Source organism: Emydura macquarii, unplaced genomic scaffold (assembly GCF_026122565.2).
Source record: "Emydura macquarii macquarii isolate MOO-44397 ecotype Brisbane River unplaced genomic scaffold, CSIRO-AGI_Emac_v2 contig_2676, whole genome shotgun sequence".
NCBI classification, from domain to species: domain Eukaryota; kingdom Metazoa; phylum Chordata; order Testudines; family Chelidae; genus Emydura; species Emydura macquarii.
This window is the reverse complement of record NW_027132813.1, coordinates 48,646,825-48,670,676: the sequence shown is the minus strand read 5'-3', so window position 1 is coordinate 48,670,676 and position 23,852 is coordinate 48,646,825. Positions and strand designations below refer to the sequence as shown.

Genomic DNA, 23,852 nt, shown 5'->3' with positions numbered 1-23,852 from the left:
TCAAGCTCTCCCCCGGAGCAGGCTTGGCAGTGACCTACACCACCCCCTTCAGGGCAAAGGACAGCGACCTTGTGGCCTTCCCTCCCCAAACCACTGCCTCGGCCCCTGCCCTGGGCGTGAAGCTGGTGTGCCAGGAGCACAGCAGCGGGGACATGTGGTGGAGCAGGGCCAGCCTGGGGCCTGGCACTGCCAGCTGGAGAACAGGGGGTGCGAGGGTACGTGCCGTGGGGGCAGTGGGAAGGATACTGTGGAGGAAGAAGCAAGGAAGAACATGGGAGCATTAGCGAGGAGAAGGGCAGAGAGACGGGGCTGCGGAGACAAGTGAACATGGTGGGGTTGGTAGGGAGATGGCGGAGCATAGGGAAACGAAGTCTTGTCTATACAAAAATCCAAGCAAAACCTCTGGGCACATTCAAAAACCCTCCCTGAGGACATTTCACACTGGCAAGACCAGAGCCAGCTGCTTCAGGGGAAAGTGCTAGACACCCTGAAGTGTGCAATTAGCAATTACAGACTAACCTGCTGGTAGGAGACAAGCAACCCCCGGTTTCCAAAGCTGCGCTGGGCATGGCATGCTCTCGGCTGCACCACGTTCGCACCTGGCTGGCTGCGCCCAGGCCACGTTTCGCAGGGCCGAGGGGTCGCTGGGGGCCGGGGAGGGATGGAGGCGGGACAGGGTTGGGCATAGAAGGTGGTAGACCGGGCTCCTCCCCACCCAGGAGTGGCGGGAGGGAGGGCCCGGGCCAGCGGCTGCATGTTGATGCTGAATGGGGCTGTCTGTAAATCGCTGAATGCATTGGAGGGGTCGGGGAGGCTCAATTCTCCGTCTTTGGTTTGGCTTCACCAGGGTCGGGCCTCGAAAACCGCCCAAGCCCGGTGGCCGGGTCCCCACGTCCATGCCCCACGGGCTGCAGCCCCATAGACGGGACCCTGGCCCTGGAGGCTGCTGGGGGGGGTCAAGCCAACCCCATGATGGGGGTGGGGCCAGACCTATGGCTGCAGGAAGGGGGGGTCCCCAGGGCAGGGAAGCAGCCAGGCTGGGGGTGGGCGGGGCTCCTGGCAATAGCCGCCTTCACTCCTCCCCCACCCACCCAGTCCCGGCCCACGTGGGGCCTTAGGCTTCTGTTCCCTCATCCAAAATGGCCGACTCGTTCGGGACCTTCTCGGAAAGCGGCCTCGATGCCCACACTCAAGATGGCCGATGACGGCTGTTTCCCTCTGGGGATGGGCGGGGGAGGGAGCTCTACTGCCCACATCCAAGATGGCCGGGGAGGGCGGGGTGACGCCGCTCCCGGAATGCCCTGGGCAGCCATCTTGCGTTTGGGCAGCAGGGGACCGGCGGCGGCGTCGCTGGAGCGGATCCCGCGGAAGGCGGGGCAACACTCCCGCGGCGCAGGCGCAGCTATTGGTGGCTGGGGCGGGAGGTGGAGCGATCAGCGCGCGGTGAGGGCCCAGACTGCGCGAGAGCAGCGAGCTCCGCCTGGCCGGGTAAGGCTGACCTAGAGCTGCTCCCTGTGACCCCGTAGCGCTGCAGCCCCTCCTAGCTACTCCTTGCTCCCTATAGCTCTGCAGCCCCTATAGCTATTCCCTGCCTGCCCCGATAGCACTGCAACTCCTATAGCTCATCTCTGCAGCCTCTATAGCTACTCTCTGTCCCCTATGTCTACTCCATGCCTGCCCCTATAGCTTCCCCACCCACCCCATAGCTCCTCCTCCTTGCCACTATAGCTCTGTAGCCCCTATAGCTACTCCTCCCTGCCCACCCCTCTAGTTCTGCAGCCTCCTATAGCTAGCTACGTCCTGCCTGCCCCTATAGCTCTGCAGCCCCCTGTAGCTATGTCCTGCCCGCCTCCATAGCACTGCAGCCCCTATAGCTAGGCTCTGCCTGCCCCCCCAAGCTCTGTAGCTTCCTCTATACACTGCCCACCTCCTGTAGGCAGAAACTGTGCTAATGGGTAAGGGCTGGAGACTGCCCCATAGTTATACCCTGGCTGGCCCCTATAGCTATACTCTACCTGCACTCTGTAGACAGACGCTGCGCTGATGGAGAAGGCTGGGGCTGCCCCTATAGTTATACCCTGTCTAGTCTCCTAGCTATATCCTGGCCCACCCTGATAGGTGGACACTACTGATGGATAATATGACTGGAGCTGCTCCTCTAGCTATCTCCTGCCTACCCCCTATAGTTGACACTGTGGTGTTGGGTAATATGGCTGGGGTTACCCCTATAATTATATTCTGCCTGGACCCTAAACAATCTGCTGGTGGGTAATTTGGCTAGGGCTGCCCCTGTAGCTATACCTGGCCAGCCCTTTATAGATAAACACTGCTAATGGGTAAGGTTTGGGACTGCCCCTATAGCTATATCCTGCCTCCCTGTGGACAGACACTGGGCGAATGGGTAAGGCTTGCTTGTGGACCCTGCTTCCGTTAGATAATCCCTGTGCTGATGGACGTGCATGATCTTTTCTCCACTCCTGTCTGCTTCTTTGCCCCCCTGTAACTAAGCCCTGTCCTGATGGGCTGCATGGCTACCCCTGACATTGCAGCTCAAATTCCTGCTGAGCTTGCCACATTTCAACGCAGTTGCCTGCCTCTGGCTACACATCTTTGCTCAGTTAAAAGTGGGACGGGTGGCAACTTGAGGATGAGCGCTCTACAGTGCTTAATGGTGCGGGTGCTGCTGTTCCAGCCCCTGCTCTACAGGTTACTCCCCACGCTATACTAGCTTGTACCCTGATCCTGCAAATACATGCACATGCTTAATGTGATGCAGGTGAATAGTCCCATTGATTTCAGTGGTACTGGTCACATACTTAAAATTAAGCATGTGCTTAAGAATTTGCCAGATTGGGAACTAATTTTTAAAATTCCTGTTTGTGATACAACAGCACAGGGAGAGTAAGGATTTTTCAATACCTTCTTTTTGGAAGCCTGAAATTGACTGATTGACTAGGGAAAACCTTGAAACTGGCTATAAATAAAGTGCTGTAGAATGCGGAACGTAAGCAGACTGAGAAAAGAGAGGCAAGTAACTTTTTTTCTCATCTCTTTTAATTAGTCATTTTAGGAAGTGACTTGTAACTAGAATGGGTACAAAACCTTCAGGCAGAATTGTGATTTATTTATTTTTCCAGAGGACTGTGTCCCTTTAATGCTGCTGTCATCAGTGAGATGTGCAGACCTGCCACGTTTCATACTTTTGGAAGAAGTCGCCCCCATTTGGGATAAATTTTAAAGCAGGTTGTTGGGGTTTTTTTTTTACTGCCTCTGTTTTTGCTCTTAAAGTTATGTGTTTTAGCAAGACACGGACAAATCAACCTTTTATCAAAAAAATACAGTTTCCTTAAATGGTCCGTAAATTATGGTCCCAATTTGTGATGGCCCAAAAATTACAGTAGGAAGGTGCATTTGTGGGCTTTTTTGCTTTTTAAAGTTTGTGTGAAAGATCATGCTTTTGTCTTTATCCTACAAATCAGGGCCCCAATTCTGCATACACTTATGTATGTGCCCAGCTTTATGCATGTGAACTCTGGGCCATTCATAAATGTAATCAATGGCTTGTGTCTGTAGGGTCAAAGCTTTCTATCTTTCTATATGTACTTTAATGGCCCTTTTCAACATACACTCCCACTTATTCAAATTCCCTTTATCCAAAAATCCTAGTTATCCAACTCCACAGTGTGTTCTCCATGTAGCCCTGTGTTAATCCTCTGCTTATAACTTCTCCATTAGCCTCTTAGCGTTAAGCTAATTTACAGCAGTACGTCTGTTGCACGGCTGTAGGGTGAATTAATGTATCCACCCACCATGTGGTTCTGTGGCTGCATCATTGTGTCCAGTTCAAAGTGCAGTATGTGTAACTATTGTGGTTGTATCTACAGGAGTATCTCTAGTCAGCGCTCTCCTGCCAGTGATCAGTGGGGCAGAGATCTCCCTGACATCGCAGTCATCACTGAGGGGCTATGTCCAGCCATAGCCCAGGGCAGGTGGGCTGAGCAGTGTGACAGACACAAGATAGGCAAGGTATGCAGGGGAGAGGTTGACGCACACAGTGCTACCATTCATTGGCTCATAGTCTGGAATGGCAACAGCAGCAGCCAAGCAAGTAAAGCAGCATCCCTGAGTGACCCTTCAGCCCGCCACACCCAGCTGTTCCCAGACCTTTGGGGCATGTCTAGGCTGCATTGAGGCGCGAGCTGCCTAGCCCACGTAGACAGGCTTGCACTAGCAGGGCTTGAGCCAGTGTGGATGTTGAGCGGTGTGGACGTTGTGGATCAGGCTGGAGGTCGGGCCCTCAAGCCTAGGGGGTCGGGTGGGTTTGAGAACCACAATGTCCACGCTGCTATTTTTAGTGCATTAGCTAAACACTCGCTCTCAGCTGCAGTGTAGATGTACCCTTCCCAGCCAGAATCCAGCTCAAAATATCACTTTGTTTATTTGAACACTCACTTATCTGAAAGTGTAGGATGGCTGCCAGGCCTTCTGGGTAAACAACAGTGTACTGTATCTGGTCATGGAAGGATTTTATCATCACAGCACCCATGCAAGAGATGGGAAAATCCTCATTTTACAGATGAGGAATTGGAGTAGAGGATAGACTGTGACTTGCCCACCGTCCCTCTAGGCTGAGCTGAGAATTGAGCCCCGGTGTGCTGACTCTCAATTCGGTGCCCTATCCAGTTCTTATCCATTCAGGAGAATTGTGTGTATTCTGAAAAATATTTGGATCCACCTGGGTGGGTCCCATGTATCCTTGCAGAGCTCCAGTGAAGTCAGCTGGCTTCTACACCGATGTTATGGTTCACCTGTGTCGATCCCTCTGCAGGGTCAGGATCCATGCATATGCATTCGTGCATACAACTAATATTAGGTTAAAATGATCTTCACTTAGGGAAATACGTCATGCGAAGGTCTTGGAGAAGTGAAGATGTAACAGAAAAGGGGGAAAACCTTGCAGTTACAAGATACGTATATCTCACAATGGGCATAGCAGATAGGTTTATGGCACATTTTATGTGAAATAAATCCACTAAAGGATTCTGTTTTGAAAACCATTCAGGGTCAGCACCTCACCTAGTGTAAATCAGCATAGCTGCAGTGACTTCACTTCAGTGCAGCTATGCAAAATATATATCAGTTAAGTCTCTGGCCTATAGAGAATGACAGACAGTGAAATTCAGAAATAGGCAGGAGTGGTAAAAGTCCAGGGGAAAAAAACGACTCTAGAAATAATTTTTTGTCCAATTATTGCAGCCCACATTTTTCCTCGCTTTCTTTTTTTTCCCACCCCTTTCAATTATAATGTAAAATTACCTGGAAGACAAGCACACAACTGTTGCTGATTGCTTTGTTGTGTCATAAAAACACTGTAATGTAGTATGGAGCAAACATAAATCACTTCTAAACATGGCTTCAAATTGCCTGTGTTTTGTTTTTGAAAACAGCTGGAGATGTTCTAGAAGCTTTATAGGATTCCATAACTGAACTGAGACATGTTTTGACATTTGCAGTGATTCAGTTTAGCCACTTCTGTTTTCTAGAACCTAGGTTTTCAATCTTTCATGTGGGATGCTTCCGTGGAATGTTTTTTTTTCCCCACTGGGAATTGCTGGCAAAATATCCACAACAAACTCCTTAAATGCAACTTTTGGTGTAAATTTTGCTCTCGTACATTTGCGTCAATATGTCAGTGGAGTTGCCAATGTGTCATGGAGACCAGAATTTGGCCCTTTATTTCATAAATGATTTACTAATGGTACTGCATGACATTTACACATTGGTTTTTGTTCTGTTTATACAGCGTCTAGCACAGTGGTTCTGAGAGACTCATAGACCCTAAGGTCAGAAGGGACCAATATGTTCATCTAGTCTGACCTTCTACATGATGCAGGCCACAGAACCTCACCCACCCACTCCTGGAATAAACCTCTAACCTATGACTGAGATTATGGTTTAAATCATGGTTTAAAGACTTTAAGGTACAGAGAATCCACCAGCAAGTGAGCCGTGCTCCATGCTACAGAGGAAGGCGACCTATTTACCACTGTGGGCCACACATGCAGCTCTCTGTGTGTTATATGGGCCACATAATAGATATACTGTATGACCCTGAGGATGGGCCACAGCTGTATGTTGATTGGGCCACTGGTCTACCACAATGGTCCATGACTAAGGTTCGTAGGCACTACATTAATACAAATAAGTAATAAAATCATTTTTGTAATCAGTGGAGGATTTACTGTAACATCACAACTTTGCTGTCCTCATTTTGATGGCCCTCAGTGACAACTTTTCATTGCTCTTTCCTTGTCATTAAGCTCTGTTCCAGAGTAGAGCTTGGGTAGGAACCAGATTTTCCATTTCACGGGAAATTCCATGATTTTGAAATTCTTCCATTCCAAAACAGAATGAAAACAAACAAAAAAATAATTCTCAATTTTCTGTGAAACAAAATTCTGAACAAATTTTGTTCCAAGTTGATCAAAATGAAACCTTTTGATAAAATTGAAACATTTCATTAAAATTAGCTTTTTGCCCTTAACTTTTTAAAATGTTTTAAATAAAAACAATGAATTTTGTTTCAAAACAGGTTATCACAATGAGAAATCGAAATGTTGCATTCTGGAAGTGTCGACATGGGATGTTTTGACATTATCAAAATGCTTCATTTGGGGATTTTTTCAAAATGAAATGTTGAAATCTACGTTTTTAACGTTGATTTTGATTAAAATGGCATTTTGTGTCAAAGTATTTGGATGAAAAATTTTCCACCATCTCTAATCTGAAGCCCATTGAAGTGAGTGGGAAGACCCCCATTATTTTTATTAGGCTTTGGACCAGACCCTGTGAGCATTCAGGCATTTAAAAAAACTCTAGTTTAGGCCGGGGTCCTGTGATGAGATCTGTGCCTGCAAGAAGATCCTTTGAAGTCAATGAGGTTCACATGTGTGCCGGGGTCATGCATGCAGAGCTCATTGCAGGATCTGGGCCTTAAAGGGGAGGAGTGAAGAGTTAATTTATAATTTGATAAGAGATTTGTTTATGAGCTCCTTGACGTTGTTTTTTAAAAATTGTGTATTAGTGATATGGTAAGTCATTTCAGGCTCCATTCTGCCGCGGAATGGAAGGGGGATGTGATGGTGAAAAACGCTAAGCAAGGAAAGTCTAGACACAGCCTGCGTGCATATGTGTTGATCAAATACTGAGCGTGGCTTGGCTCTCTGCACTTTTTTCAGTAGCTTGCGCCCAGTGATCTAGCCAGCTCTCTATCCACTTTATAGTCCTTTCATCCAACCCATACTACTTTAACTTGCTGGCAAGAATATTGTGGGAGACCGTATCGAAAGCTTTGCTAAAGTCAGGGTGATAGGAGTATCAGAGGCATATATGTTTTGTGCCTGTTTAAAAGCTGTAGAAATGCTGTACTTGGCAGCATATGGGATTAATTTCCTTTTGAGTTGTGTGTTTAGGCCCCAATTCACTACAACATCTTCTAAGCACATGCTTAAGTCCCATTGAAGCCAGTGCGATATAAGCACGTGCTTAAATGCTCTGATGAATTGGAGCCATATTGGGGAATGCAGTCATATACAACAATAATGATGGAAAACTGAGTGTACATTGTCAGACATGGTAAGACAGATGCCTTTTTCATCAATAGAATGTATAATAAATTTACAGTCTAATAATCAGTGTCCTAGAGTTTAAGGCTAGGAGGGACCACCATATCGTATAAGGGCATAAAAAGAACCAGTGCCATGGATTTAATTGTAACCCTTCTTCTTTGCCTCCCCACCTAAATCGATACCTTTAAACCAGATCAATTACTTGACAATTTCCTTCCTTTTGTGAATTTAATGACAGGAAATAAAGTTGTGTTAATATAGTGTCAAGACTTTGACTTTTGTGGAATCCTTTGGAATTTTTTAGCTTTACCCAGAGTTCGTATTCATTGGTTGAAAATAGTTGTCATGTTTCATCCCAAAGCACAATTTAGTGGTGGAGTTGTAGGCATCTTGAAACTATTGATTCTTAACTCTTAGCAGCAGGGACGTTCATTAACAATATGTGTGTACAGCACCTACCACAATGAGGTTATAACCTGGCTGTCCCTTAGGAGCTACTGCAATATAAATGTTAAGTAATAATTAAGTATTTATTGGGATGACAGTAGTTCCCAAAAGCCCCAGGAGGGACTAGATTGCTGTACAAATGCATAGGAAGAGACAGTCCCAGCTCTGAAGAATTTAAAATGTGCCTTTTGCTGTGTTGTTTACGTTTCTAGAAATCTGTGTGAGACCAAACTTGTGTGGGTAGGACTAAGACTAAACTAGCTCATAGGTCCATTTCTACCTTCTATGACATATTCCAATATACACACACATCTTTTTACTCTTCTGAAAAGTACTTTCCTATAACAAAGGTATTTTGTTTTCCTCTTGTCTAAATAAACGTTTGGTTTTTTTTAATTCACTGGCATGGAGGAGCATATTTTTTCTGTTCTTATTCAGAAACCTGATTTGGGACCCGATCCTACACACGTACTAAGGTTGGAAAGCTACAAGACGTGCAATTCCATTGATTTCAATGGGACTGTTCACATGAGTAAAGGTGTACTCATATTAGCAGACTTAAACCCTATATTAAATCAAAATTAATGGCATGAAGTGTTCAGAAGTATTCCAGGTTGCTTATTATCATTTGTCTTGCTTAACAGAAATCCCTAATAAAATCCTATTCCCTCCCGAAAAATGTGTTCCCTTGAAAAATATAGTTGGTCACGAGTCGCTAAGAAATCCTGGAGTACATAGCAGCCAGGAAATATGTACGGTGCATTAGCATTATTTTATAAGTCACAAATCATGAATTATTTATGCCTTGCAGATTGAAATGTTTTTAATTATTGTATTTATTGCATTAGCTTTGAGAATATTGCTACTGCAACAAATTAACTTTTAAGCTTGTTATTCAAATTAATTCATTATGGTGTATATGGATGTTTATGCATCATGGGACAGTATGTTGAAGGCAAGTTTGACCTTATTTGCACATTTTATATACACTAGTAATGTACTTAATGTCATGTCACGCATGTAATTCTCATAAGGAACAAAATCAGAACTTGATGTAATTTAATGCCAATTGTTATTACTGGGCTGAGAAGCACACACTCCAACATCAAGGTTAAAGTAAATGCACTGCCTGCCTTTTGCATCCTATAAAACAGAGCCAACAAGCGAGAGAAAGACAATTCAGCTGCTTGCTTTGGCCTAGTGCTCCTCTCTGGGTTATAAAATTTATTTGTAAATCAGTTACACAGTTCAGGTAAACACTTATTAAATAATAAGAATTTTTAATCTTCTAGACCAGGAGTATCAAACTCATTTTTGGAGTGGGCTAAATTCCTTTTTAATTATGGTCAAGGTATTCATTTAGGATTCCATACCCCCTCAATCTACAGTGTATCTCCAAGTGCTGTCAGTGGAAGATCACCATAAAGATCAAGAGTGGAGTCTGGCCTTGATGTAGTAACTAATTTTTTAGTTTGTTACTAAAATCATGTTCATTAATCTCTGTGTGAAAACGAACTAACTCTTAGGACACCCATGATACCTGCCTTGTTTGTTTTCCTTCTCTGTCTTTGTTTCAGTTTCTCTCAACCTTTCCCTCTTGTTGTGTCTCCTCTTATCTTTTCTCTGCATGTCCTTTCCTGCAGCAATGCCCAGTTCCCTGCCATTGGCTTCACTCCCACCCTTTCCCCATGGCATGTAATACAATTATCAGTGATTATGTATCATTAACTATTTCATGTATCACCGTTATGCTCTCAAGTTAATATCACTATGAGATGAATTGGAGTAAAGGTGTTCACACCTCCAAGTCATTGTTTCAGGCTGTCTGCAGACTCAGGACGACAGCAGTGCATTGTTGGTTTACACTTGTTTTGCATTTTGGAGGTTAATTTTCCAACTAGGAGGGCTAAAAATGTACTCTAAAGCCACATAAGTGCATCCAGTAGGTCAGATCAAGCCCTATGGCTGGGTGTTTTAACACCGCTGTGCTACATACTCCTATTAAGACCCCTGTACTCATTAAAAAAAAATTATACTGAACCTCAGCAGGCTAAAGGTTAAAAGATATATACATAGAGGATTACCACCACCATATAGACATCTTGGGTTGTTGCTCATACACAAAGGTTTGTCAGTTTAGGGCTAGATTCTTAAACTCTTACTTACACTGAATAGTTCCTTACTCCAAAAGTAGTCCTAAGGACATGGGGAGCATGGTACTATTCAGTGTGAGTAAGGATATCAGAATTGGGAACTGATTGTTTGTGACCACAATTGTTCGAAGCTCTGGGATATATCTTGGAGATAGTAAATGGATGACATAGTGATCAAAATCAGCTCCTAGCTATGTATCCCTCACCAATGTCCTAGGTAATGTAATGACTCTTAGAATTTTCATCACTGTTTTTTTAAATGACTTAGCATGGGCCATCTGGACCTGTATCTAAATCTACATCCGAGAGGGGAGAACCCCGTTTTATCATACCTCTCAGACTGGGTACCCATAGATGGCTGTCTATAGAGGAATACTAACCTGGGTCATATGGGGCTAGTGGAATTGACATAACCTATTAGATCAATAACTTATTCCGGAGTAATAATGATATCTAGTACTATAATTGATGAATTCATATGTATTCGTAAATATTTATGGTATCTTCCATAGGCCCCAAGTCAGTATTGTGGCACAATTGTCCTGGGACCTGTACAAACACACACAAAAAGGCTGTCCTTGCCCCTCAGGGTTTATAGTCTAAGACACAGTGTTAGCATCTTATGCGCCTGGAGGCAGAAAAGCCACAGCACCATCAAGCATCTGTATTACTATCATAATATTTAGAGGATGTGTCTAGAGATGGTTGGAAAAATGCAGAATTTTTTTTCATTAAAAGATTTCAATCCCTCTGGGTTGAATGAAAACCAGCAAGAAGTTTTTAATATTTTTTGCCAAAATACCGTCAACATTTCCAAAATTTTAAACCAGAGCTGTGTCTTTTTTTCCTTGCATGTTGTATGTATTTCTGTAAGTAAGAGCCATACAATTTAAGTATCGCGAACAACAGAACCTCACAAACTCACACCATTAAGCTACAAACCTGAGTATGCTCATTAAAAACCTGCTAGACTCTGCTCAACAAAGATTTAACCAGCTGTTGCTGTTGTGCAGGTAGTGTGGCCTACTGAGTAGAACACTGGATTGGGATTTAGTTCACAACCTGGCGCTGGCCTGCTAGGTGACCTTCGGCAAATCACTTCCCCTTCCTATGCCTCGGTTTCTCTATCTGTAAAATGGGGCACAGTGATACTTGACCTCCTTTGTAAAGTGTTTTGGGATCTACAGATGAAAAGCACGATATAAGTTTCCTAATTTAGTACCTTGATCTCATATGACTAATACTTAATTCTTTTTGCCAAATGTGCTACAGAATATTTACAATGAAAGATGATCCTAAATACTTAAAATTAAACCTGTCGCAATAAATTAAGACAGTACATTTAGTGACAGCAGTAGCCTTGATATATTTAAAGTCTTTGTCAAGCTTTGTGAATTAGAAGGTAAGAGAGAGAGCTCCGATGAGTCTCTCAGTCACTAGAGTGAGTGAGCCTGATGTCCTACTTTGAATGTGACGATGGTTGGTGCAGGTGGATGAACTGTGCCTTAATGGACGTTCTTGCTTTTTTCTGGCAGGATGGAGAAAAAGAAAATTATAATGAAATCCAAAGTTGCTGCCTCCAACCTTCTGAATGCACTGCATTCCCTCTATCAGTTTGGTCACCTCTGTGATGTGACGGTCCATACTGAGCATTTAGGAATTCAGGAAGAATTTCTGGTTCACAAGGCTGTCTTGGCTGCTTCCAGCAATTACTTTAAGGGGCTTTTTCTTCATGATGAGATGTTGGACGATAAGAATTGCACCGTGACGCTACAGGACATTTACACTGAAGAATTCACTTCCTTTCTGGAATTTGTCTACACTGCAGAAGTAGAGATTGATGCAGAAAAGTTGCATCGGATGAAGGAGGTAGCCGAGAGACTCGAGTGCAAGGATTTGCTTGACATTTGTGAAGAAATGAAGGCAGAGGGTAGAAAAGGCTTAGATTTGAGTGTCCATTTGAAAGGTCAGATATATGAAAATGGTGGGCCCCAGTGGGCTCCTGCCCAGCAAGCAGAAGACAATGAAGTGAATGATTCTTCCCAAATGGGGGAGACATCCATGAAGAGAAAATTTTGGGACAGCCAGAAATGCAGAAAATTGCTACCAGACTACAAGCTTGTTGATGGTCAACATTCAAATTCCAGTAAAAGTGGAACAGATCTTCCGGTATCGAAAGCTGGGACGGCAAAGTCAAACAAACATAACAAAATAGAGACAGGTGAGATGAGTAGCATGGATAGAGTCAACCCAGAGGAAAATAAGACAAGCTGTTCTGCCCTAAGTCAGTCAGACTCAAAGGAAACATGCATAGTGATTAAAAATGTGCTTCCCGGCCAGGAGGAGCATGAAAATAGTTTAATTTCTGAGCTCCCCAGTAAAACTGACTGCAGGAAATCGCCTCGCAATGTATCGAAAGTCTTGCCACAAATGTACATATGTGAGAAGTGTAACCAGTCATTCCATTTCATCAAACATTATCAGTCACACATGGAGCTGGAACACGACATCAACATAGTCCTCAAATACAGCTGCAATATGTGCGACCAGCTCTTCTCGAACCGCCAGAACCTACGGCAGCACCGCCTCACTGTTCACAACGATGAGCGACGCTTCCCCTGCGTCTTTTGTGACAAGAGGTTCAAGCGCCGGAAGGATATAAATGACCATATCCGGCGCGTGCATGAAAAGAAAAGGAATCCACAGGCATGTCCATACTGCAACAAAGTTATCAGCTCCAAATGTGGCCTGACAGTTCACATTCGAACCCACACTGGAGAGAAGCCCTATAAATGTGAACACTGCCCAGCCAGCTTTGCTCAGAGGTCTGCTTACAATACCCATGTAAGGTACAGCATTTCATGTGTGTGTGTCTGGGCACTGGGAGAAGGCTATTTTCAAGATCCTGATTGCTTCAGAGCTAGAGTTCTTTGGGCCCTTTGAAGCCAATAGGAGACTTTCCATTTAACTACAGTGGGTTTTGGGTCAGTCTGCAACAGTGTTGGGCTGACGTTTTCAAAACCATACAGGGGATTTAGATGCACATTTCACATTGAAATTAATCGGAGTTGTGCAATTAAATCCCCTTTGGTGGCTTTGAATGTCTCGGCCTTTGGGTTTTAAGTATGAGCCTAGGAGAACTGTGGTGTGTTTAAAAAATGAACAAGAAAATGGCCCTTTCATAAACACCTGACTAATTGGGTGATGATAAATATATTTTTATTTGATCATATGCCCTGCAGGCTGTGTCTGTAGGTAGTGTGGGAATTCTCACAGGCCATTTCAGCACTGACTGACTAGAAACAAGACGATAAAATTGCACAGGAGTCTCCAGATCTGCAGATAGAGACAGAACATGTCAGAGATGTCAAACACTCAGCCAGCCTGCTTGGTGTATTTATAGGCTCCATGTGGCATATGCAGATTCTGTAGAATTTAAAAAAAAAATTGTTCCCAGCCCTCAAGGTTGCAAAGCTGAGGTTAGTCTTGCTTTGAGCAGGGGGTTGGACTAGATGACCTCCTGAGGTCCCTTCCAACTCTATGATTCTATGAAAGAAAACCTTCCAAATGTGACCTGAATGTAATGGATGCAGTGCTGTCTTCCAGGAATGACTGTCTGTAAACAACTCCGTTCCCTGTTAATCACATTTGGTGTTAACTCAAAAGCTTAACAATGGCACTTTAAATGTCAGCATTAACTATTTCATTGCTAGTCACTTCATTGTAGGGAATGAGAAAGGGGTGGAAGTGAAGCTTGGGGTTGAAGTGCTGCAGTGAAGAAAATATGAAGAAATGGGGAGATGTACAAAGAGAGGGTAAGTGTGTGTGTGGGGGGGAGGAGGGGGGGGGGCGGAAATGGGTGGGGAGAGAGAGGATGGGGAAGGAAGAGAAACAAAGTGCAGAAGTATCAGCACTCTTCAGAGTGCGTGTTTTCCCAATGAATGATGTTGAATACTACAACAGAAATAATAGTAGTAATAATACTAAAGTTTAGTTGCTACAGAAAAACCATATTCTACCCTTGATCTTTGTGTAAAGCTTCCAGTGACATGACCAGGATGTGTTTGACGCCCATGGAATGCACAGTGGGATTAACACTGTGTTGTGTAATTAAATTTTGCCGATTACCCTGGCATACTTGCCTTTCACACAGTGCTTGACTATATAGGCAAGTGCATATATGTTCAATGTGTTTGCTTAGCTACGGTTCTCATTGAAGTCTTAGGTAGTCATTAAGTGCATCTGAAAGTATTGCAGTTCCATCATTTTACATTCAAAGAACGGTCTCAATTTCAGAACAGATTTGAACAGACAGGTACTCAGCCAGCCTAAACCGAGAACATTGAAGAGAGATAAAAAGATCGTTCGGTGAAGAAGGGCAGAGAATCAGATAATCTTATCTTTGTTTACACTAGAAAAACTCTTTCCACTGATGTCATTGGTGTGGTAGATCCCATTAAAGTGAGAAGGGAGGTGAAATGGAAAACTTTTTCTACTTGGAAGTTTAAAAGTTAATTCGCATGGGAAAAGTGTATGTAATCTCACCTGAATTAATGTTTGCATGAGCAACTCTAGTAAATTTGATCATCCAGTCTGATGTTCACACAGCTGATGACCAGTCTACTGACTCTGATCTTTTTATTTGGATAAGAACATTTGAGTATATCTCTCTGCATGCTTGGGGCTGAATCCTCAGCTGTGATTGAGCTGCACTCAGAACAGCTATGTAGAAGCGGGAATAGCTTTACTCTACCTTTGCACTTCTTCCTGAAGCCAGGGAAGAGCAACTTAGAGCAACTTCAGGCATCTCAAAATTGTGCTGCATGATACCAGTTCCCAAGAGGCTATTCCACCAGTGGGGGCTTGCAGGAGCCCAGCAGTGCCCTAGCATGTAACCATTTATGCAGGGAGGATGGTGTAGATCTGGCTGTGCTGGCTCCATGCCAGATGGGGATTCCTTTATGTTGGTGGAATCTCCAACCAGTTGATTAAGCTGGCTTTCTGCCCATCTTTGCGAAGCCAGAGTGGAGCAAAACAAGGGGTTCTGTATCTGGGCCTTTTGCTTTTTAATTTTCTATAAAGTTAACAATTCATGTTTTTCTTCTTCTAAAAAGCACCAAAGAATATTCAATTTGGGGTCTTACTCACAGAATAACATACTTTACTTTCCCAGCAGTTCCTGGAGTGCAAGAAATTCAGAAATTGGTCTTATTGTCTGTTTCACTGCTGAATTTCCAGTCCCGCCCCACAACACCCTTCCCATTTTAGAGTGAATAAAGTTGCTCTTCTTCCTGGACTCTTTGACCAACATGTGCAGCAGGTTTAAGAACTGCCTTTGTACCCACAGTAATGTATGTGAATTTCAATTCACAGCCTCATATCAAATATGTTGGTTTCTGTTTCCTATAGATCCCCAAGGCAAAAAGTAAATCAAGCAGGGTTTGCAGATTTCTTCTGTAAGGGCATTGGAAATCCTTTTCTTATCCATCCTTAATGGGCTGTTCACACTGAAAATTATCAAGGACGATGACCCTTTGTATCTATGGGTAGATTTGTAAGAACTTGTTTGGCTCCAACAGAATTTGGTTTTTATGACAGCATAAATGTAGGATTCCCATAGGCCCAGGGCAAAATTCCTGACTTTCAGCTGTTACTGCGCTTCTGAGTCGTGAACTGATTCCAGGGTCCTCTTCAGGCTTTTTCAGAGATTCAGTCCTCCTGCTGTGACCTTCATCCTCCTACCCCTGTCTTCTCTTCTGGATCCCTCTGGAGTCTTCTGCTTCTCCAGCGGTGGGAAAGGCCAAGTCAAATAAGTGACATACATGTTCTGGGAGGTCCTGAAATAATGGACTTTAAAATCAAGGCACTTTTAAATATGGAAAATAAATTTTAGGTCATATGAGAGGTATTTAAATGTATATGTTCTACTTCGAGTGATTGCTCATATCCATTCCAATATAGGTGAGTGCATGCCACTGTGCACTGGTTCCCAGAACTTTTTTCCCCTTAGCAGACCCCGTAGGGTCGGCTTAGGCGCCCCCTGGAGTACTGTGCTCATGCCGCGGTATATGAGGCACCGCCGACCCTACAGGTCCTCAGTTCCTTCTTTCCGCCTGTGACGGTTGCTGGAACGTCTTGCCTCTTGCCTTTTGCAAGTAGCATTCCCCTTACTGACTCTGTTAATCGTTGTTGAATAGTTTGAAATAGTTTAGTGTTAAGTGTAGTGTTAAGTTGTTAAGTTAATTAGAATTAGAATAGACGCCCTTAGGGGCTTAGGGCTGGGCCATGCCCGGCTCACCCGGCTTCAAGTCTTGCCTTGCTTGCGACAAGCCTCTTCCCGTGATTGACCCTCACGATCGCTGCCTTAAGTGCCTGGGGGAGCAGCATCGGAGGGATAAGTGCAAGATTTGTAAAGCCTTCAAGCCGAGGACTCGGAAAGAGCATGATATTTGGCTGAAGGCTATTTTGATGGAGGTGGCGCTCTGACCGGCCTCCGAACCGCCGCGTTCCACCTTGGCACCAAGCGTCTCCTCGGTGCGGAGCGCTCCACCTGCACTGGAGTCGACCCGACACCGCCCATCCCTGGTACCCAAAAAGAAATGGCGCCAGGGCTCGGAACGCCCATGCTCCCCCGCATTGCCTGCACAGCCGGGGTCAAGCGAAGAGATGCACCAGCCACGGCCCGTTGAGCCTGCTCCGGCGCTTGCATCTCCACGCAGGGAGCCTCCCCCGACTCCTAGGGGTGGGGGAGTGCCCCTGCAAGGACCGTCGACACCGGAGACTTTCCATGCGGCACAGTCCTTACTAGCCATGCCCCTGCCTCCGTCCCCCCCTCGGCCGAGGGTGTGAGGACCAGTGTCCCGGGGTAAACCCGCATTGGGTGCCTCCGGTGGATGGTTGAGACCCCCGTCAGGGGCGAAGTCTCCCACCAGACGGCCAGGGAGGCTAGAGCACGCCGGCTCCCCTCGCATCTCTGACTCAGTCATTGAGCTCCTCCTCCCTGTGGCACCGAGGTTGGTCCCCGGCACCGGAGGCATCGCGCTCGAGGCGGCACTGCTCCAAGTCCGCCTCGTGCAGTGCGCACAGCTCCCGCACCCTGGCACCAAGCCCTTCACCACCACGGCACCAGTCCCAATCTCCGGCATGGAGCCCGATGTGAAGCCCGGCACCAAAAGACATGACCGCCTCGACCTGTGGCCGATCGCGGTCTTCGGAGTCGGGCTCGGCACCGAGACGCCATGGACGGCACCGTTCCCGGTCACTAAAGGGTAAGCAGCACCAGAAGTCCTCGGTGCCGAGACAGAGGATGTCGTCCAGCTCGTCGGGACGCGTGTCCTCCCGTCGGCACCGCTCGAGGCATCACCAACGCTCGTCTACCTTGTCGGGGTTGTTGAGAAGCCGGTCCCTTACGAAGAGGAGCAAAAGCTGGAGGCATCGTCGGTGCCGGTCCAGCGGCTCCGGGTCACACGACTCGCCATGACGCTCCACATCTTGTACCGATGCTGGCACCAGGGTGGCCACAAGGGCCCTGACAGTGGCCTTATTGGGGCCCATGGGGGGCACAGATGGGACAGGGGACTGTGTCAGTCCCATCTTCAGTGGCATAGCCGGTGTCCCCCCCACCAAGCCAACTGGCTAACGGCCATTCCTCAGAGGAGGAATCGGACCCTGGGGAGGGACCCTCCACGGGGCCCCCTCAACAATCCTCCTCCTCTTCCCCTGTTGAGGCAGCTGCCAGAGACCACAGGGCGCCCCTCCCAGACTTCAGGGCCCACCAGGAGCTGCTGAAAAGGGTGGCCTCTAATTTGAACCTAGATCTCAAGGAGCTCTCGGAGGAGGAGGATCCCCTCTTTGGGGTTGTTGGGTCAGCGGGACCATCAAGGGTGGCCCTACCCGTGCATGAGAGGGTCCTTAAGCTGGCCAAGACCCTCTGGCAAACCCCTGCCTCACTTGCCCCCACATCCAAGGGTGCCGAGAAGAAATACTATGTCCCGGCAGAGGGGTTTGAATTTTTATTTACACACCCGGCCCCGGGGACTCTGGTGGTTGATGCAGCCAACCAGAGGGACAGGCAAGGTGGCCCAGGCACCACGCCAAAGAACAAGGACAACAAGTAACTTGACTTGTTCGGCCGTAAAGTTTATTCCACCGGGGCTTTGCAGCTCCGGATAGCAAACCATCAGGCCCTCCTAAGGAGGTACAATCTGAACTTCTGGGACTCCATGCGGTGCTTTGCAGAGGGGTTGCCCCAGGACCAGGCGGTGGACTTTGCCACAGTCCTGGAGGAAGGTCTCACGGTGGCAGGGGCGGTGTTGCAAACCGCCAGTGACGGACACGGCTAACAGAGCCATGGCCTCTGCAATAGCCATGAGGCGGTGTTCGTCGCTGCAGTCATCAGGACTGTCCCAAGAGGTGCAGCAATCTATACAGGACCTGCCCTTCAACGGGGCAGGCCTGTTCTCGGAGAAAACAGATGAGAAGCTGCATGCTCTGAAGGATTCAAGAGCTACGCTCCGTTCCTTAGGGCTCTACACGCCCCAGGCCTCAAGGCGTCAGTCTCAGCCGCAGCCCCAACGCCAGGCACAGTCACCCCCTAGGCCATCACCTAGACCCTCTCAGCCCAGTAGGGGTCGAGACAGGAGCAGGGGGTCCAGACAACGCGACCGCTCCGGCTCGTCCACAGCCTCCCAGCAAGGGTCCTCTAAGGGGGCTAATAACAAAAAGCAGTTTTGAGGGTGCGCCCAAGGGTGGCACCAATACCTCTCTCCCGGATCCACTCTTCCCATTTGTAGACAGGCTAAGACCTTTCTACGCCGAGTGGCAAAATATCACCTTAGACCGTTGGGTCCTCAGCATAGTTCTCAGGGGATATGCCCTTCAGTTCACAGCTTTCCCCCCAGGCTCCCCCTCCACCCCGTCCCTCTTCAGGGACCCCTCTCATGAGCAACTCCTTTTGCAGGAGGTGAATTCCCTCCTCCTCCTGGGGGCGGTGGAAGCGGTTCCTCCGCAAGAAATAGGGAGGGGATTTTACTCTAGGTACTTTCTCATCCCCAAAGCAAAAGGGGGCCTGAGACCCATATTAGATCTTCGCCGACTGATCAGACACTCCTTGAACAGGGTGGTCACGGTTCCCCCAAGGGTCCTGGCTGGTGGAGGATGCCCGAGGAGGTGTTGAGAGGGGTTCCTTTCTGGGATCTGGCCCCATTGGTCACCCTGATTACAGACGCTTCGGACATGGGGTGGGGGGCCCACCTGAGCACCCAGGGGCTGTGGTCAGAGGAGGAAAAGAGCCTCCACATCAATGTATGAGAGCTCAGGGCAGTCCGCTTGGCCTGCAAGGTGTTTCTCAGATTCCTGAGGGGCAGGATGGTTCAGATCCTGATGGACAATACAGCGGCCATGTTTTACATGAACAGGCAGGGGGAGCGCGCTCCTTGGCCCTTTGCCAGGAGGCCATTCGAGTGTGGGACTTTGTGGTGAGGCACGACTTTCACTTATGTGCCTCTCACCTCCCGGGGGTCAGGAACGATGAGGCGGACCGCCTCAGCAGGTCGTTCCTACCTCGCCACGACTGGTCACTGCACCCGGAGGTGGTGACTTCCATTTTCTGCAAGTGGGGTGTTCCCCAACTGGACCTGTTCGCATCGTCCTGGAACAGGAAGTACCCGAGGTTCTGCTTGCTCCTGGGTTGCAAGCCAGGCTCCATCTCCGACGCGTTCCTCATATACTGGAAGGGGACCCTCGTACACATTTCCTCCCATTCCGCTCCTGCCCAAGGTCCTCTTGAAAATCAAGAGGGACAAAGTGGACATAATACTCATCGCCCCAGCCTGGCCGCGAGACAGCATTGGTTCAGCATGCTGCTGGACCTGTCGATTGTCCCGCCCGTGGAGCTCCTGAGGCGTTACGACCTGCTCTCCCAGGACCAGGGTCGCCTGCTGCACGCGGACCTGGACTCTCTCCACCTGATGATCTGGAGGCTCCGTGGCTGATGGAAGGAGAGAGAGCCTGCTCGGCGCAGGTCCAACAGATTCTGCTGGGCAGCAGAAAACCTTCCACTCAGGTCGTATACTGGGCCAAGTGGAGATGGTTTACCTGTTGGGCGGAGTCCCAGGGCATCCCGCCGAGCTGCTCACCTATACAGGCGATCCTGGAGTATCTGCTCCACCTGAAGCTCCAGGGTCTGGCACTGGCCTCCCTGAGGGTCCACCTGGCGGCTATCTCAGCCTTCCACCAGCCGCTAGAGGGGAGGTCCCTGTTTTTCCACCCCATGTCAGTCAGGTTGCTCAAGGGGGTGGAGAGGCTTTACCCAAAGATCTGTGACCTGGTGCCTCCCTGGGATCTAAACCTGGTCCTCTCCAGACTAACGGGGCCCCCCTTCGAGCCCATGGCTACATGCCCGCTGCTCATCCTCTCTTGGAAGGTAGCCTTCCTGGTGGCCATTACCTCAGCTAGGAGGGTTTCTGAGATAAGAACTTTAACCTCAGAGCCCCCCTACACGGTATTTTATAAGGACAAGGTGCGGTTGAGACCCCATCCAGCCTTCCTGCCTAAGGTGGTCTCCCAGTTCCACTATAATCAGGATATCTTCCTCCCCATGTTTTTTACAAAACCACACGAGTCGGAGGAGGAGCGGAGATGGCACTCGCTGGACGTGAGACAAGCACTGGCCTACTACATCAAGAGGACACAGCCATTCTGGAAGTCGACGCAGCTGTTTGTGGCAATGGCGGACCAGATGAAGGGCTCACCTGTCTCCACCCACCGCATCTCTGCGTGGATCACTGCCTGCATCAAGTGCTGCTCCGAGCAGGCGAATGTACCGCTTCCAGGGACTGTTTTAGTGCACTCAACCAGAGTCCAGGCCTCGTCTGCGGCCTTCCTGGAGAGGATGCCCCTGCAGGACATCTGCAAAGCCACTACCTGGTCGTTGGTGCATACCTTCACGTCCCACTACGCCATCGTGCAGCAGGTGAGAGAGGACGCGGGATTCGGCAGAGCCGTGCTGATGAGAGCAGCTCACCGGTAACTCCTACCCACCTCCAAGGTATGGCTTTTTAATCACCTATATTGGAATGGATATGAGCAATCACTCGAAGTAGAAAACAGGGTTACTTACCAGTAACTGTTGTTCTTCGATATGTGTTGCTCATATCCATTCCACACCCACCTTCTGTCCCCGCTGTCGGAGTTGGCAGAAAGAAGGGACTGAGGGCCCGTAGGGTCGGCGGTGCCTCATATACCGCAGCATGAGCGCGGTACTCCATGGGGCGCCTAAGCCAATCCTACGCGGTCTGCTAAAGGGGAAAAAGTTCTGGGAACCAGTGTACGGTGGCGTGCACTCACCTATATTGGAATGGATATGAGCAACACATCTCGAAGAACAACAGTTACTGGTAAGTAACCCTGTTTTTTTATTTTTCTCTCCTCCTGAGTCCTGTGCGGTTGAAATCCTGGGCCCAGATCCTGCTGTGTTGGAGTCAACTCAAAGCAGCCCTAAAAAGTCGCCAATAGGAGGATGGCTCCAGAATGGAGAAATCCTTTGTTGAGACCACGCCACCGTAATGGCTCCTACTTCACCATGCTCCCTGTGGATGTATCAGGGGCATATCTCTATACTCCCATGATCTGAATGCCATAACCCCTGTTGGAGCCATTGTCAGCTGGCATAAATTAGAGCAGCCTTCAGGTAGGAAACTGTCCTGCTATGCGGCCAACCCAGGACTGGATACGAGTTGGGTTAAGCACTCTTTGGCTGAAGCTGAGGATTTGGATTACTGGTGTAAGGTTCCTATCAGGACAGGACAGGACCTATGAGAAATAATCCCAGTAAAAATGTTGAGTTTTTCTATAAAAATATGTGCTATAGACAGAATACTTGAAGGTGTAAAGATTTTTATCAGCACTCATTTGGAAAGACTGTCTTCACCACTCATGTAGACATCCCAAGTTCATGCCCATAAAAATCTTTATAGCGTCGCACATCATACATGTAAATATTTCTACAGCTGCCCCAGCACATAGCACTGTGCAGAATCAATGCTCTGGGCACAGGACTTTTTGAAACTAAACAGCGGTTGGTTTAGGTGTGTGACGGGGTCTGGGCACTTGTTTGAAAAGACCCAGGAGTGCTGAATGCAAGGCACCTGCAGGGCCATGACCGGCCACAAGAAGGCGTGCTGAAGAGGCATGCTTCTGTGACGGTGGCAGAGCAGACTCAGGACATAGGGAGTACAATCGTAGGGACTTTACTTTTTCATATGAATCGTTTTCTTTTCTCCATCTTTCTCCTTTGTGCTGAGCACTGCAGAAATATGCGTTGTAGTGCAATCCCCTTCTCTGAGGAGCTTACCACTTAAATAGAGAAAATAGAGAGAGGAAGAAACGGTATTACTCCATTTAACACACAGAATCCTAGAAATGTAGGCCTGGAAGGAACCTCATTAGTTTGTCCAGTCCCCAGCACTGAGGCAGGACTATTATCTACACCATCCCTGACGTGTTTATCTGACCTGTTCTTTAAAACCTCCAGATTCCAGAACCTCCCTAGGCAATTTGTTCCAGTGTTTAACTACCCTGACCGTTAGGAAGTTTTTCTTAATGTCTAATCTAAATCTCCCTTCCCACAATTTAAGCCCATTATTTCTTGTCCTGTTCTCAATGGATAAGTAGAACAATTTATCACTCTCCTCTTTATAACCCTTTTACGTGCTTGAAAACTGTTATGTCTCCCTTCAGCCTTCTCTTCTCCAGACTAAACAAACCCATTTTTTAATCTTTCCTTCTAGGTCATGTTTTCTAGACCTTTAATCATTTTTGTTGCTTTCCTCTGGACTTTCCCCAATTTGTCCACATCTTTCCCAAAGTGTGGTGCCCAGAACTGGACACAGTACTCCACTGGAAGCCTTAGCAGTGCTGAATAGAGTAGAAGAATTACTTCTCATGTCCTGTTTACAACACTCCAGCTAATACATCCCAGAATGATGTTTGCTTTTTTGCAAGAGTAATACATTTGTTGACTTGTTTAGTTTGTGATCCACTCTAACCTCCAGATCCTTTTCTGCTATACTTCTTCTTAGGCAGTCATTTCCCACTTTGTGCAATTGATTGTTAAATACATTAATTACATTAATTAAATTACATTACATTAATTAAATACATTTGTCCTTATTGAATTTCATCCTGTTTATTTCAGATCATTTCACTGGTTTGTCAAAATCATTTTGAATTCCTATCCTGTCCTCCAAAGTGCTTGCAACTCCTCCCAGTTTGGTATTGTCCGCAAACTTTATAAGTTTACTCTCTCTGCCATTATCCAAATATTTTATGAAGATATTGGATAGAACCAGACCCTGAGAGACCCCACTCAATATGCCCTTCCAGCTTGATTGTGAACCATTGATAACTACTGTCTGAGTATGATTTTCCAATCAGTTATGCACCCACCTGATAGTACGTTAATCTAGGCTATATTTCCCTAGTTTGCTTATGAGATGGTCAAATGAGACAGCCTCACAAAAGTTGAGATATGTCACATCTACTGCTTCCCCCCACATCCACAAGGCTTGTTACCCTGTCAAAGGAGGATATTAGGTTGGTTTGACATGATTTGTTCTTGACAAAT

The 23,852-nt window shown here is 47.1% G+C and overlaps 1 protein-coding gene across 4 annotated transcripts in view; it reads left to right on the top strand.

Annotated features, from left to right (window-relative positions):
* The first annotated feature begins 1,453 nt into the window (after window positions 1–1,453).
* The window catches only part of LOC137164445 (GDNF-inducible zinc finger protein 1-like), a 33,514-nt gene continuing 11,115 nt past the window's right edge, over window positions 1,454–23,852 (top strand). For 3 of the 4 annotated variants that reach the window (XR_010923032.1, XM_067565344.1, XM_067565346.1), the window contains exons 1-2: window positions 8,238–8,613; window positions 11,764–13,077. Coding sequence is in view for 3 of the 4 variants with exons in the window: in XM_067565344.1 (XP_067421445.1) it covers window positions 11,765–13,077 (1,313 nt within the window). In the remaining variant the exon portion in view is untranslated. Of the gene's footprint in view, window positions 1,489–8,237; window positions 8,614–11,763; window positions 13,078–23,852 lie in introns of those variants that run through there. The other variant, XM_067565345.1, reaches the window with a different exon arrangement.